We start from the raw sequence: 14,907 nt of genomic DNA, 5'->3' as shown, positions 1-14,907 counted from the left end.
TATTTGGCTCCAAATATGATAATTAATTTAATCAATAAGATGATATAAGAAGGCAAAAAAAAAAAAAAAAAAGAAAGCCACACAACTAAAGTACTGTTTTATATCAGCTGACTTTAGTTAGATTTCATCTACCTTCCTGGTTGTTTAAATGCTTAAATACTCCCACAAGAAAAAAAACAAAGGTTACTCAGAGACTGACTACCCAGTACAAAGGATCCCTAAAGTAGACTGTGTTCTCCTCCTGTGTGTAGCTGTGGCTTTTTAACAAATGCATCACCTTGCTGTTATAACACAGAGGCAGAATGATCCTTAGCCCAAGAACTTCTTTCTAGCTGTTACCTTTGCATCCCTAATCAACATCAGGCAAAAAATTTCCAGCTCTGGATTCACTCCTATACTTAAAAATCTCTCCCTAATTTCAAAGAAATATCAAGAAACAACCCCTATTCTGAAGAACATCTCTTATTACTCAGCACTACACTGTACCTTTTCTGGAAGAAGAAATACAAGGAAAACAATATTTTTCTAATCTTATGAAATGACTACAACAAAATGTATCTACCTAAAATAGCCTATGCATTGCTTAAAGGGCATGAGTTTCAGATAGTATACAGCCTGACCAAAATTTTTAAATTTTTATTTCCATTGTAAAATGATGAAAAAATACAAGTTATTCTATTAATTTATTTCTCAAGGAGATTTTATTAACAGAAATTAAACAGTATGTCTTTATCCCGATTATTCATATACTTTTACTTCTCTATTAAAAAGCCTCATCAGTTCATATACTTTTTACTTCTCTACTAAAAATGGTTGTGTGGAAATCACATATTTAAAACTTGGTTATTATTCATAGTATTCTGGAAAGTGTTTCAATTCATTCCCCAAAATGAAGTTAGAAAGTGGAAAGAGAAACACCAACTACTATATGATATAACTATTTAGCATTCTGGAACACTTGTCATTCCAGAAAACATATTTTTTAAACCTCTGAATCACAAAGAAAGTAACTATCATAAAACTCCAGAGCAGTTACAGAAAGGTCAGCTCTTGGAGAAAGTTGTGAGGAATAAAAATAGCTCATACGTATTCAGCTCTTTACAGGTTGCGAAATGTTTTTGTCTGCGTTATATTACTTGAGTTGCATCTTCCTACTGTAAAATAGGCCAAGCAGGTGGTGCCACAGGCAGAGCAGTTGGATGGGAAGGAAGTGGGCTTTGCAGTCCGGTGAGTCTGTGGGTCAGGCCACTCCGCCCTTGTGAACCATGCCACTGGGACTAGGTCTGTAACCTGGCTGCTGCAACGTGTAGCATGTGACAGCACACCATCAACTTAGTTATTCTGACAAATAACTTGCCAAATGAGGAAACTGAGGTTCTGATGTGATTACCTGCCCAAGTTCACAAAGATTGCAACCGAGAAAGAATAAGAATCTAGGTATTTTAATTCTTGGTTCATTAGTCCTTCAACTTTTAAGATGGAAGGATAAATAAAATATGAGAAGAGTTAAGTTATATAGAGATTTTCTCTGAATGACTTCAAAGCGATTATACTAGAAAGGAAAGGGGGCTGCTCAAAGCTGATACCTAGAGGAGAAACAGCTGATAGTCAGAACCACCCGTAATAATAATGTGGAATCATGTGGTATAGGGACAAACAGGAAGTCCCTAAGTAACAGCTTAATAGGAAAACATGTAGTACAATTTAGGTAGATTCCCGGTAAAAAAGTTTTTAAAGGCTAATTGTCTCTTTCAACTCTAGTGCTTTTAAGTCTGAAAGCTCCTATTTCCACAAAATTTATGAGACAAGCACATTATTCTCTGATAATGTGTGTTTTTTAAAAAAGGCTGTTTTTCTTCTCAAAAAATAAATCTAAATGCCAAAAAAAAACCCCAACAACCCTCAGTCTTTCTTTTAAAGTAACTGGATTATGGAAATAATAAGCATTACGGAGGAAATTCTCAACATTGTACTTCTTAATCAAACAAGTGATTTTCTCGCATTCAAGGACAAAATATCTTTCTCACTTGTGCAAAGACTTTCTCTTCAAATATATCTGCTTAAATTCCAGTAACCTGCAGTCACTTATCAAAAAATGTAAATTGTTCTAAATTGTTCAGTGAGGCCAGAAAAATGTCACTAAAACTAATGATTACTTACCTACCACCCCTTCAAATTTCTTTGGTAACCAGTCAGTAAAAAAAGAAATAGGATTAAATAAATACAAGACTGATCAGATTATGCTGGGAAACTAATGAAGAAACCAATGCTAATAATGGAGAGTAACCACACACTTCTATATAAAATCAATCTGAAAATGTGTCTCCTTTTTAAAGTTCAGAAAACTGGATGTGGATTTTTAATAACTAGTCTTATTTTAAATGAAAAAAAATAGAGGTACAAACTACTAGGTACATTGTAAAATAAAAATACTATGATGTAATGTACAGCACAGTATAATACACAGCCAATATCTAATAATAACTTTAAATGGAGCATAATCTAGAAAAGTACCGAATCACTATGTTATATACCTGAAACTTATATAACATTGTAACTCAATTTTTAAAAATTATGGGGGAAAAAAAACATGATCTTAACTACTCAATATTCCTCAGTTGCTATTTCACAGACCGATATTTGTGTTTATCTAATTGCATCCTTTATCCTATTTGTGGTCTCTTTGATGACCTTTTAACCTCTATGATATTCTTCCCTCTACACATTTTCTGATATTCTTTTTACTTTCCTCTTAAGATAAGGTTGAATGTTCTACAAGTCTCCCATGAAAGGGATCAGGGGTAACATGGATTTCCTTAACAGTTCTGACCACAGGGATTCACAGGACAGAGAAGCGTTTCGGAAAATCCACACCCATTCGCAGCTGTTAACCACAGTTCTAGACCCAATGTGAATCGAGATGTTCTACATGTGATGTGCTGCACAACAGCCACAGCAATTACACAGCTCCACTATACTCATATTCATTTTATCATAACCATGCATATTAGCAACAAAAATAGTACATAAACTGCCACTGTAATGGAATAGAAAGAGGAGAAATGAGATGCTTGTCTAAAATTTCCTATTTTTGCTTAAAGGAACATATGATTTTTTTCTTTAGCTTCAGTGAATGTTGATTTCTCCTACAGTGATCTTTCTGAAGGTTTTATATATTAAAAAATCTTCAAAGGATATTCAAAAGAGACAGGAATTTTGCTTTTATCCATCAGAGCAGAGAAGGCTTGAGTACTGCTCTTGTTTACTGAAAGTCTTCTAATTGAGAAGATCTCTTATCATAAGAAGGCAATAGATCACAGTTATTAAAGCAGGAGCTCTGAAGCCAGGCCGTCACGTGTGACCTTGGGCAAATTATCGAGGTGGGTACCCTCATAAAAATAAGGCTACACCAAAAAAAAAACAAAAACAAAAAACCTACTCAAAGTCCCTCACAGGGTGCTGTGAGGGTTAAGTGAGATAATGCTTGGAGAGCTCTTACGAGAGCTTCTACCACATACTAACATTCAATAAGTATGAACATTTATCATAATTTTTACTGTAACTATGAGAGAAATGAGAAATTATAACAGTTTACTTTCTGAACCCCAGTTTGGTATCTCAGACGCATTCTCTCTCACAAATGTGGTCTAGATGACACATGTTTGCAGCAGACTTCTAGGAACTATTTTTGGAACTATACATACACATATATCTCATTAGTAAGAACAATGCTAATTTTTAAAAGATTATTAGTCTTTTTATTTCAAATTCTAATGATTTTGCTTTATTTTCTTCTAAGAAGAATCTCTATGTATCTCTAAGATAATAACCTAAAATATGATAATTAAAAGAATAACACCTGACAGCCAGGCATCATTTTCTAATGTACTTTCTTGCTGTACCTACTGAAATGGATACTTGTTAAATGATGCTTTCCTTTTGGATCAGTATTGGCTCCTTAAAGTAAAATAAGAGTTCAAAACCTTTTTCATTTTAAGAAGGAACAACAAAGTGGTTGGCATTAAGTTGTACTGAAAATGCAGCAGTCTCTAAATCAGATGCTACCTGGTGATAAATATGCTTCTGTTCTTTTTTAAACAGCAGGGCCTTCCGTGAAAAAATCTGGTGACCCTCCTCCCACCAGAAAAGCCACCTACCCTCTACTCTGTTACAGAGGGTCTGTGGACCAATGGTGAAGACTACAGAATTTCACTACACAAAAGGATCATAGTTCCACCCCATTACTGTCACACGATGTCATCCTCAATCCCATATAAGATACTAGCCCCACGGGTCACAGCGATAATGAGACGGCAGGTATGTAAATGCTGAGTAGGCGCCTCAAGCAATCCGTCCACGAGCTGACAATATTTTGCTTGTCTGAGTTGAAAAGTAAAAAAGCCTTATTTTAACACAAAAGTTCCATTGAAGCTACATTTTTATCCATAAGCTGAGGAGAGCGAGGAGCTGAACGATTCCACATTCAGCTCACTTGCTGAGTCGAGGAAACTAAGTTTTTCTCAAAGCTGAAAGCTTTCACTGAAATGCTATGCTTACATCAGAGGAAGGTCCGTAACTGCTCAGTTCATCTGTACCTCTTATAATGAACAAATGACCTCAATGGTTTTTATACTTTTGTGGTGCAAAAGTAAATCTTATTCAAGATTAAAATTAAATTTGGGGAAGTTTGTAGATGAGGGCTTATTACTCTTTGTCTTTTCACATTTTATTTCTCAATGCTAGCAACTATTTATTCACACACAGACTAAAGGTTTTTTTTTTTTTTTTCCTAAATTAAACCTACATATAAGTGGAAAAACTACTATCACACCAGGTGAAAGTGAACACACCAGGGATTATTTGTTTAGCCCATCCCAAATCTAGAACAGCACCTGGTACACTGGAAACACTCAGCAAATACTGGCTGAAAGAATGAAGAGGACATTTCAAGGTCTCCAGCAAAATTCTCTGCCAGAATCAGGACTACATACTGGAACATTATGTACAGAGTACCAGTCCCTAAGTCATTAATTTCCTAAGTACTGTAACACTGTCTGAATTACTTACCTTTCAAACAATGTAACTGCTCAATTATATTACATTAATTATATTAAATAAAAATGGGGTATTATCTAACTGTGTGTCACACATACAAAATAAGACGTCTCCTTCCACTGCTTTAAGTGAGCACTTATTACGGTGACAAGTGTAAGAACATGGGACAGTAAACTGAAAAGTCTGTTCCTAACGCTGCAGGGTCTGCAGAGCAAAAAAAGCAGACTTCTACAATGACACTCTTACTACAGAAGCAGCTGTGGTGTTCAAACCTTTCTTTCTGGACTACATTAAAATCTACTATACCAACAACAATCTCAGTTCTTTAATCTTAGTAGTAGATATCGCTAGTAGTTTTCTAGTGGAGAAAACTAGTCAGGAGGCTGGAAAATACAAACTAATTGCATTTCTATGATATTCATCTCCAGTGATATTAAGAGACTATCCAAGCAAACCACTACCAACTCGTGAGACTGCCTTCAGCCTTGAATAACATACCAGGCAAAGTAACTTAATACTATAGTTCTTATAAGATGAAAAAATGTATCTAAGATATTAGATATTTAGGAGAAAATAGTTGTTTATGAAGTAGATTATATGAGACACACGTGCAAATATCAAGATAATTGTTATTCAGAAAATGGATAATCTCACTGGAACTAGTCTTTACCTCCACAAAAGCCACCTGAAGTGATCTCTTCTTCAAATACATCAGAGAAACCCTTTCCTGCATTTAGTTTTGCCAGTCGACCATCGATAAACTGAAATTAAAAAGTGTCAAATATGTTAATTTTCATTTACTTCAAATATTTAATTTTTACTTACAACAAAAATATTAATAGCAGACACTCGTATAAATTACACACATATGTGTGTACACACATACAGATACATGACAAGAAAATTCTCAAACCACTGAAATAGCAGGTACTCCGCAAATAGCAGCTTATTAGTTAAATGAGAAATGTACGGCACAGACTAACTTCATTAACAAGAAACAAAACAGCGTGGTGGTGAAGGTCACAGCTTCTGTGAGGGTCTGCATGAGGCTGCTGCCAGGCGAGCCTTGGCCCATGAGGCTGTGTCCTCCCCCCAGGCCTCAGTTTTCTCAGTATCTGCCTCATGGTATTGCTGCAAACATTAAATTAAATTAACACAGACTTTTTAGCACAGCTTCTGATGCAGTAAGCATTCAAGAAATGTCAGACGTTACTATTTTTGAGGTTAATATTAACTTCATCCAGTAAAATAAAACACTCATCTAAACTGTTACGTTCTAAAGCACAACAGAGCACCAGATAATTCTAGCCATTTAACAACAAAATAAACAGAACTTTCACAATTCCTGGCATGTGTATTGACTGAATGATCGGAACTACAGTTACGAACATGAATATCGTTCAGGTAAACACATGCTGACTTGACTTGCATGAGGTTGTTTTCAGCAGTATTTTTCAGCATTCTGAAAGAAGAGATTGGGGTGGGAAATAGACGCTACCAAGAGCACCTGGAGATCCTTTTCAAAACACAGTACCTGGAGCGTATCTCATCCACCACCTGCTTTGCCCCATCTCTGTCCTATTACTACAAACACAGCATAGCAGAATCTTGGGGTTTTGAAAAATAGCCTTAGGTGATTATTTTGCTGACCAATCCCAGGCATAAACCAGTGATATATTTTACATGCACACGTACTACTGGCACTTGGTTAGTTTTATACTGTTAATCTGTGGCATCTGACACTTGTATCACTTACATTATGAAAAATATTATAAATGTTTTGAGGTTTCTCCACTCATAAGGACGGTGAAGTATCTTTAAGGCTCCACTGCATGAGAGGCAAAGGATAACACAAGAAAGACTTAAATGATGCTTGAAGAGCAGACATGAAGATCTGGGGATTAACATAAAATGCTCATTTTCATTCTGGAATTAATTAATCCTGGCGACAATTTTTTCACCCTAGAAATTTAAAGTTTAGTTAAAATAAGGTAGCTTATATTAGTTAAAATAAGAATTTTTTTTAAAATTCTCACAGTCTGCCCTAGTGTTCTGGTTAAATGGTTAGCGGACAAAGCAACTAAGGGGAGTGGTGAGGGCAGTGCTGTTCTCAGGCAGCAAGGTGAAGGCCAGGAACGGCGGGAAGTCACGTCAGTTGTAAGATTCTGAGACAGAAATGTCCTACAGACCCAAATTAATGAAGAATGGCAAAGGAATCAAGAGATTCCCATTCAAAATGTGGTTTAACTATCTTATTACCATAGAATGGTTTTAACAAAAAATGTGGTAAAATGGGTTTAAACAGACATACTCTAAAAGGATACGGTGCTGGGGGGACCTTCAAGATGGCGGAAGAGTAAAACATGGAGATCACCTTCCTCCCCACAAATACATCAGAAATACATCTACATGTGGAACAACTCCTACAGAACATCCACTGAATGCTGGCAGAAGCCCTCAGACCTCCCTAAAGATGCCTGAGGGTGACCTACACGCAGAGTCGGGGCCACATCCAAAGCTGAGCCCCGGGAGCTGTGCGAACAAAGAAGAGAAAGGGAAATCTCTCCCAGCAGCCTCAGGAGCAGCGGATTAAAGCTCCACAATCAACTTGATGTACCTGCATTTGTGGGATACCTGAATAGACAGTGAATCATCCCAAATTGAGGAGGTGGACTTTGAGAGCAACTGTAGACTTGGGGTTTGCTGTCTGCAACTGACTTGTTTCTGATATTTATGTTTATCTTAGTTTAGTTTTTAGTGCTTGTTATCACTGGTAGATTTATTTATTGGTTTGGTTGCTGCCTTCCTTTTTAAAAAATTATTATTATTGTTTATGTCAATAATTTTATTTTCCTTCCTCCCTCCCTCCCTCCCTTTCTTTCTTTCTTTCTTTCTTTCTTTTTTCTCCCTTTTCTTCTAAGCCGTGTGGCTGCCTGGTATCAGGCCTGAGCCTCTGAGGTGGGAGAGCCAAGATCAGGACATTGGACCACCAGAGACCTCCTGGACTCACAGAATATCAATCGGTGAGACCTCTCCCAGAGATCTCCGTCTCAATGCTAAGACCCAGCTCCACTCAACGACCAGCAAGCTACAGGGCTGGATACCTGATGCCAAACAACTAGCAAGACAGGAACACAACCCTACCCATTAGCAGAGAGGCTGCCTAAAAGCATACTGAGTTCACAGACACCCCCAAACACACCACCAGACGTGGCCCCGCCCACTAGAGAGACAAGATCCAGCCCCACCCACCAGAACACAGGCACCAGTCCCCTTCACCAGGAAGCCTACACAAGCCACTGAACCAACCTCACCCACTGGGGGTAGACACCAAAAACAACGGGAACTACAAACCTGCAGCCTGTGAAAAGGAGACCCCAAACACAGTAAGTTAAACAAAATGAGAAGACAGAGAAATACACAGCAGATGAAGGAGCAAGATAAAAACCCACCAGGCCAAACAAATGCAGAGGAAATAGGCAGCCTACCTGAAAAAGAATTCAGAGTAATGATAGTAAAGATGATCCAAAATCTTGGAAACAGAATGGAGAAAATACAATAAATGTTTAACAAGGACCTAGAAGAACTAAAGAGCAAACAAACAATGAAGAACAACACGATAAATGAAATTAAAATTTCTCTAAAAGGAATCAATAGCAGAATAACTGAGGCAGAAGAATAGATCAGTGATCTGGAAGAAAAAATAGGGGAAATAACTACTGCAGAGCAGAATAAAGAAAAAAGAAAAAAGAATTGAGGACAGTCTCAGAGACCTCTGGGACAACATTAAATGCACCAACATTCTAATTATATGGGTCCCAGAAGAAGAAGAGGAAAAGAAAGGGTCTGAGAAAATATTTGAAGAGATTATAATTGAAAACTTCCCTAACATGGGAAAGGAAATAGTTAATCAAGTCCAGGAAGCACAGAGAGTCCCATACAGGATAAATCCAAGGAGAAACAGGCCAAGACACATTAATCAAACTATGAAAAATTAAATACAAAGAAAAAATATTAAAAGCAGCAAGGGAAAAGCAACAAATAACATACAAGGGAATCCCCATAAAGTTAACAGCTGATCTTTCAGCAGAAACTCTGCAGGCCAGAAGGGACTGGCAGGACATATTTAAAGTGATGAAAGAGAAAAACCTACAACCAAGATTACTCTACCCAGCAAGGATCTCATTCAGGTTCCATGGAGAAATTAAAAACTTTACAGACAAGCTAAAGCTAAGAGAATTCAGCACTACCAAACCAGCTTTAAAACAAATGCTAAAGGAACTTCTCTACACAAGAAACACAAGAGAAGGAAAAGACCTACAATAACGAACCCAAAATAATTAAGAAAATGGTTAATAGGAACATACATATCGATAATTACCTTAAATGTAAATGGATTAAATGCTCCAAACAAAAGACGTGGACTGGCCAAATGGATACAAAAACAAGGCCCATATATATGCTCTCTACAAGAGACCCACTTTAGACCTAGGGACACATACAGACTGAAAGTGAGGGATGGAAAAAGATATTCCATGTAAAAGGAAATCAAAAAAAAGCTGGAGTAGCAATTCTCGTGTCAGACAAAATAGACTTTAAAATAAAGACTATCACAAGAGACAAAGAAGGACACTACATAATGATCAAGGGATCGATCCAGGAAGAAGATATAACAATTGTAAATATTTATGCACCCAACATAGGAGGACCTCAATGCATAAGGCAAATGCTAACAGCCATAAAAGGGGAAATCGACAGTAATGCAATCATAGTAGGGCACTTTAACACCCCACTTTCACCAATGGACAGATCATTCAAAATGAAAATAAATTCGGAAACACAAGCTTTAAATAACACATTAGGCAAGATGGACTTAATTGATATTTATGGGACACTCCATCCAAAAACAACAGAATAAACTTTCTTCTCAAGTGCTCATGGAACATTCTCCAGGATAGATCATATCTTGGGTCACAAATCAAGCCTTGGTAAATTTAAGAAAATTGAAATTGTATCAAGCATCTTTTCCGACTACAACGCTATGAGACTAGACATCAATTACAGGAAAAAAACTGTAAAAAACACAAACACATGGAGGCTAAACTATGTGCTACTAAATAACCAAGAGATCACTGAAGAAATCAAGAGGAAATCAAAAAATACCTAGAAACAAATGACAATGAAAACACAATGACCCAAAACCTATGGGATGCAGCAAAAGCAGTCCTAAGAGGGAAGTTCATAGCAATACAATCCTACCTCAAGAAATAAGAAAAAGCTCAATAAACAACCTAACCTTACATCTAAAGCAATTAGAGAAAGAACAAAAAAACCCCCAAGTTAGCAGAAGAAAAGAAATCATAAAGATCCGATCAGAAATAAATGAAAAAGAAATGAAGGAAACAATAGCAAAGATCAATAAAACTAAAAGCTGGTTCTTTGAGAAGATAAAAAAAAATTGATAAACCATTGGTAAGACTCATCAAGAAAAAAGGGAGAAGACTCAAATCAACAGAATCAGAAATGAAAAAGGAGAAGTAACAACTGACACTGCAGAAATACAAAGAAGGATCATGAGAGATTACTACAAGCAATTATATGCCAATAAAATGGACAACCTGGAAGAAATGGACAAATTCTTAGAATAGCACAACCTTCCGAGACTGAAACAGGAAAAAATAGAAAATATAAACAGACCAATCACAAGCACTGAAATTGAAACTGTGATTAAAGATCTTCCAACAAACAAAAGCCCAGGACCAGGTGGCTTCACTGGCGAATTCCATCAAACATTTAGAGAAGAGCTAAGACCTATCCTTCTCAAACTCTTCCAAAATATAGCAGAGGGAGGGACACTCCCAAACTCATTCTACGAGGCCACCATCACCCTGATACCACAACCAGACAAAGATGTCACAAAAAAGGAAAACTACAGGCCAACATCACTGATGAACAGACACAAAAATCCTCAACAAAATACTAGCAAACAGAATCCAACAGCACATTAAAAGGATCGTACACCATGATCAAGTGGGATTTATCCCAGGAATGCAAGGATTCTTCAGTATATGCAAATCAATCAATGTGATACACAATGTTAACAAAATGAAGGATAAAAACCACATGATCATCTCAAAAGATTCAGAAAAAGCTTTCGTCAAAATTGAACACCCATTATGATAAAAATTCTCCAGAAAGTAGGCATAGAGAGAACTTACCTCAACATAAAGGCCATATACGACAAACCCAGAGCCAACATCGTTCCTAATGGTGAAAAACTGAAACCATTTCCTCTAAGATCAGGAAATAGACAAGGTTGCCCACTCTCACCAGTATTATTCAACATAGTTTTGGAATTTTTACCCACAGCAATTAGAGAAGAAAAAGAAATAAAAGGAATCCAAATCGGAAAAGAAGAAGTAAAGCTGTCACTGTTTGAAGATGACATTATAATATACACAGAGAATCCTAAAGATGCTACTAGAAAACTACACTACAGCTAATCAATGAATTTGGTAAAGTAGCAGGATACAAAATTAATGCACAGAAATCTTCATATTGCTATACACTAAAGATGAAAAATTCTAAAGAGAAATTAAGGAAATACTCCCATTTACCATTGCCACAAAAAGAATAAAATACCTAGGGATAAACCTTCCTAAGAAGACAAAAGACTTGTGTGCAGAAAATTATAAGACACTGATGAAAAAAATTAAAGACGATACAGACAGTTGGAGAGATATACCATGTTCTTGGACTGGAAGAATCAACATTGTGAATGTAACTATATTATCCATAGCAATCTACAGATTCAATGCAATCCCTATCAAACTACCAATGGCATTTGTCACAGAACTAGAACAAAAAATTTCACAATTTGTATGAAAACACAAAAGAATCCCGAATAGCCAGAGCAATCTTGAGAAAGAACAATGTAGCTGGAGGAATCAGGCTCCCTGACTTCAGACTATACTACAAAGCTACAGTAATCGAGACAGTATGGTACTGGCACAAAAACAGAAATATAGATCAATCGAACAGGAAAGAAAACCCAGAGATAAACCCACACACCTATGGTAACCTTATCTTTGATAAGGGAGGCAAGAATATATAATGGAGAAAAGACAGCCTCTTCAATAAGTGGTGCTGGGAAAACTGGACAGCTACATGTAAAAGAATGAAATTAGAACACTTCCTAACACCATACACAAAAATAAACTCAAAACAAATTAAAGACGTAAATGTAAGGCCAGACACTATAGAACTCTTAGAGGAAAACATAGGCAGAACACTCCATGACATAAATCACAGCAGGATCCTTGTTGACCCACCTCCTAGAGAAATGGAAATAAAAACAAAAATAAACAAATGGGACCTAATGAAACTTGAAAACTTTTGCAGAGCAAAGGAAACCATAAACAAGATGAAAAGACAACCCTCAGAATGGGAGAAAATATTTGCAAATGAAGCAACTGACAAAGGACTAATCTTTAAAATATACAAGCAGCTCATGCAGCTCAATATCAAAAATCAAACAATCCAATCCAAAAATGGGCAGAAGACATGAATAGACATTTCTCCAAATAAGATATACACATGGCCAAGAAACATATGAAAGGATACTCAACATCACTAATCATTGGAGAAATGCAAATCAAAACTACAATGAGGTATCACCTCACACCAGTCAGAATGGCCATCATCAAAAAATCTACAAACAATAAACGCTGGAGAGGCTGTGGAGAGAAGGGAACCGTCTTGCACTGTTGGTGGGAATGTAAATTGATACAGCCACTATGGAGAACAGTATGGAGGTTCCTTAAAAAACTACAAATAGAACACTACAAAACACTACAAAAAAACTACACTACAAATAGAACTACAAATAGAACTACAAATAGAACAAACTACAAATAGAACACTACAAAACACTACAAAACACTACAAAAAAACTACAAATAGAACTACAAATAGAACATGACTCAGCAATCCCACTACTGGGCATATACCCTGAGAAAACCATAATTCAAAAAGAGTCATGTAGGGCTTCCCTGGTGGCGCAGTAGTTGAGAGTCCGCCTGCCGATGCAGGGGACACGGGTTCGTGCCCCGGTCCGGGAAGATCCCACATGCCACGGAGCGGCTGGGCCCGAGAGCCGTGGCCGCTGAACTTGCGCGTCCGGAGCCTGTGCTCCGCAACAGGAGAGGCCACAACGGTGAGGGGCCCGCGTACCGCAAAAAAAAAAAAAAAGAGTCATGTACCACAATGTTCATTACAGCTCTGTTGACAAAAGCCAGGACATGGAAGCAACCTAAGTGTCCATCGACAGGTGAATGGATAAAGAAGATGTGGCACATATATACAATGGAATATTCCTCAGCCATAAAACGAAACGAACTTGAGTTATTTGTAGTGAGGTGGATGGACCTCGAGTCTGTCATACGGAGTGAAGTAAGTCAGAAAGAGAAAGACAAATACTGTATGCTAACACATATATATGGCACCTAAAAAAAAAAGTGGTTCTGATGAACCTATGGGCAGGACAGGAATAAAGTCGCAGACACAGAGAATGGACTTGAGGACACGGGGAGGGAGAAGGGATAGCTGGGACGAAGTGAGAGAGTGGCATTGACATACATACACTACCAAATGTAAAATAGCTAGCTAGTGGGAAGCAGCCGCATAGCACAGGGAGATCAGCTTGGGCTTTGTGACCCCCTAGAGGGGAGGGAAGGTAGGGTTGGAGGGAGACGCAAGAGGGAGGGGATATGGCGATATATGTATATGTATAGCTGATTCACTTTGTTATACAGCAGAAACTAACACAACATTGTAAAGCAATTATACTTCAATAAAGATGTTAAAAACTAAAAAAAAAAAATAAAAGAAAAAGGATCCGGTCCTGGCTTTTTTGTTAGAGTATGAGTTGTTCTCATAAAAATTAGAACTGAGGGCAGGAGCCGTAGATTATCCATTTTTACAGCCACGTTATGCTTGGCACGGAGAAGGTTCTGATAGAACAAATGAAAATGAACGTGGAGTTTGGAGTCTGAAAGCCCTCCCTCACACCCTGCCACTTATTAGCTTTATGATCTCAGGCAACTTGCCATCTCTGGGACTCTGTTTCCCCTTGTATAAAATGGGAAAAATAATACATAAATACCTTATGGGGTTTTGTAAGAGTTAACTAAAATAACGTGAAGTGCCTATATTGTAGACACAGAATAAATGTTAAATAATCAAGTTCACTTTCCCTACTGTCACCACTCTTTCCTTCTCTGTCAACCCCTGAGGTTCCTGAGCGGGGGATCATGGCCCCTCAGGTAGGCAGCTTTAACACCTGGCAGAACGCCTAACACATAGTTGGAAATGAATGTTTACGAGGGACTGAATACACTGAAACAATACTAAAGGGTATACACTTTTCATGGTTTTAAAGTTAAAGAACTATAAGTTGTGGAATTATTCATTTCATCTCGAGATAAAAGATAGTAACTTCCAACCTTGGGCACCTTTGCTACATACAATAAATGGTTAATGTGAAAATAATATAGTTTAAAATGCTTGCAGAATTTGACTTGCACACACTTTCAGCACAGTATGATAAATCAAACTAAAGTGATCTAAGGTGATGGATTTTGAAAAAATAAGGTGAAGCAAAATGTTAAATTTAAAATAATACATTACTGACAAATGGAACAAACTAAGAAATCCTTTTAAAGGACTTAATTTGCCTTAAAAGATTAAGACTACAAGACTTTTTAAAAGGTTTTCATTTTTGTGTTTACTGGAAATAATCCATTCATTTTAGTTTGAGTGGAACAGTTCAAGTCTAAAAAGAGATAAATCCCC

The 14,907-nt window shown here is 37.1% G+C and overlaps 1 protein-coding gene across 3 annotated transcripts in view; it reads right to left on the bottom strand.

Annotated features, from left to right (window-relative positions):
* DENND1B (DENN domain containing 1B) overlaps window positions 1-14,907 on the bottom strand; it is a 260,094-nt gene that overhangs the window by 48,024 nt on the left and 197,163 nt on the right. For all 3 annotated transcript variants that reach the window (XM_060126905.1, XM_060126890.1, XM_060126894.1), the window contains one exon: window positions 5,726-5,816. In XM_060126905.1, coding sequence (XP_059982888.1) covers window positions 5,726-5,816 — 91 coding nt within the window. The remainder of the gene's footprint in view (window positions 1-5,725; window positions 5,817-14,907) is intronic.

Source organism: Lagenorhynchus albirostris, chromosome 2, assembly GCF_949774975.1.
Source record: "Lagenorhynchus albirostris chromosome 2, mLagAlb1.1, whole genome shotgun sequence".
Taxonomy (NCBI): domain Eukaryota; kingdom Metazoa; phylum Chordata; class Mammalia; order Artiodactyla; family Delphinidae; genus Lagenorhynchus; species Lagenorhynchus albirostris.
The sequence above is the reverse complement of the archived record's forward strand: the minus strand, read 5'-3'. Positions and strand labels throughout refer to the sequence as shown.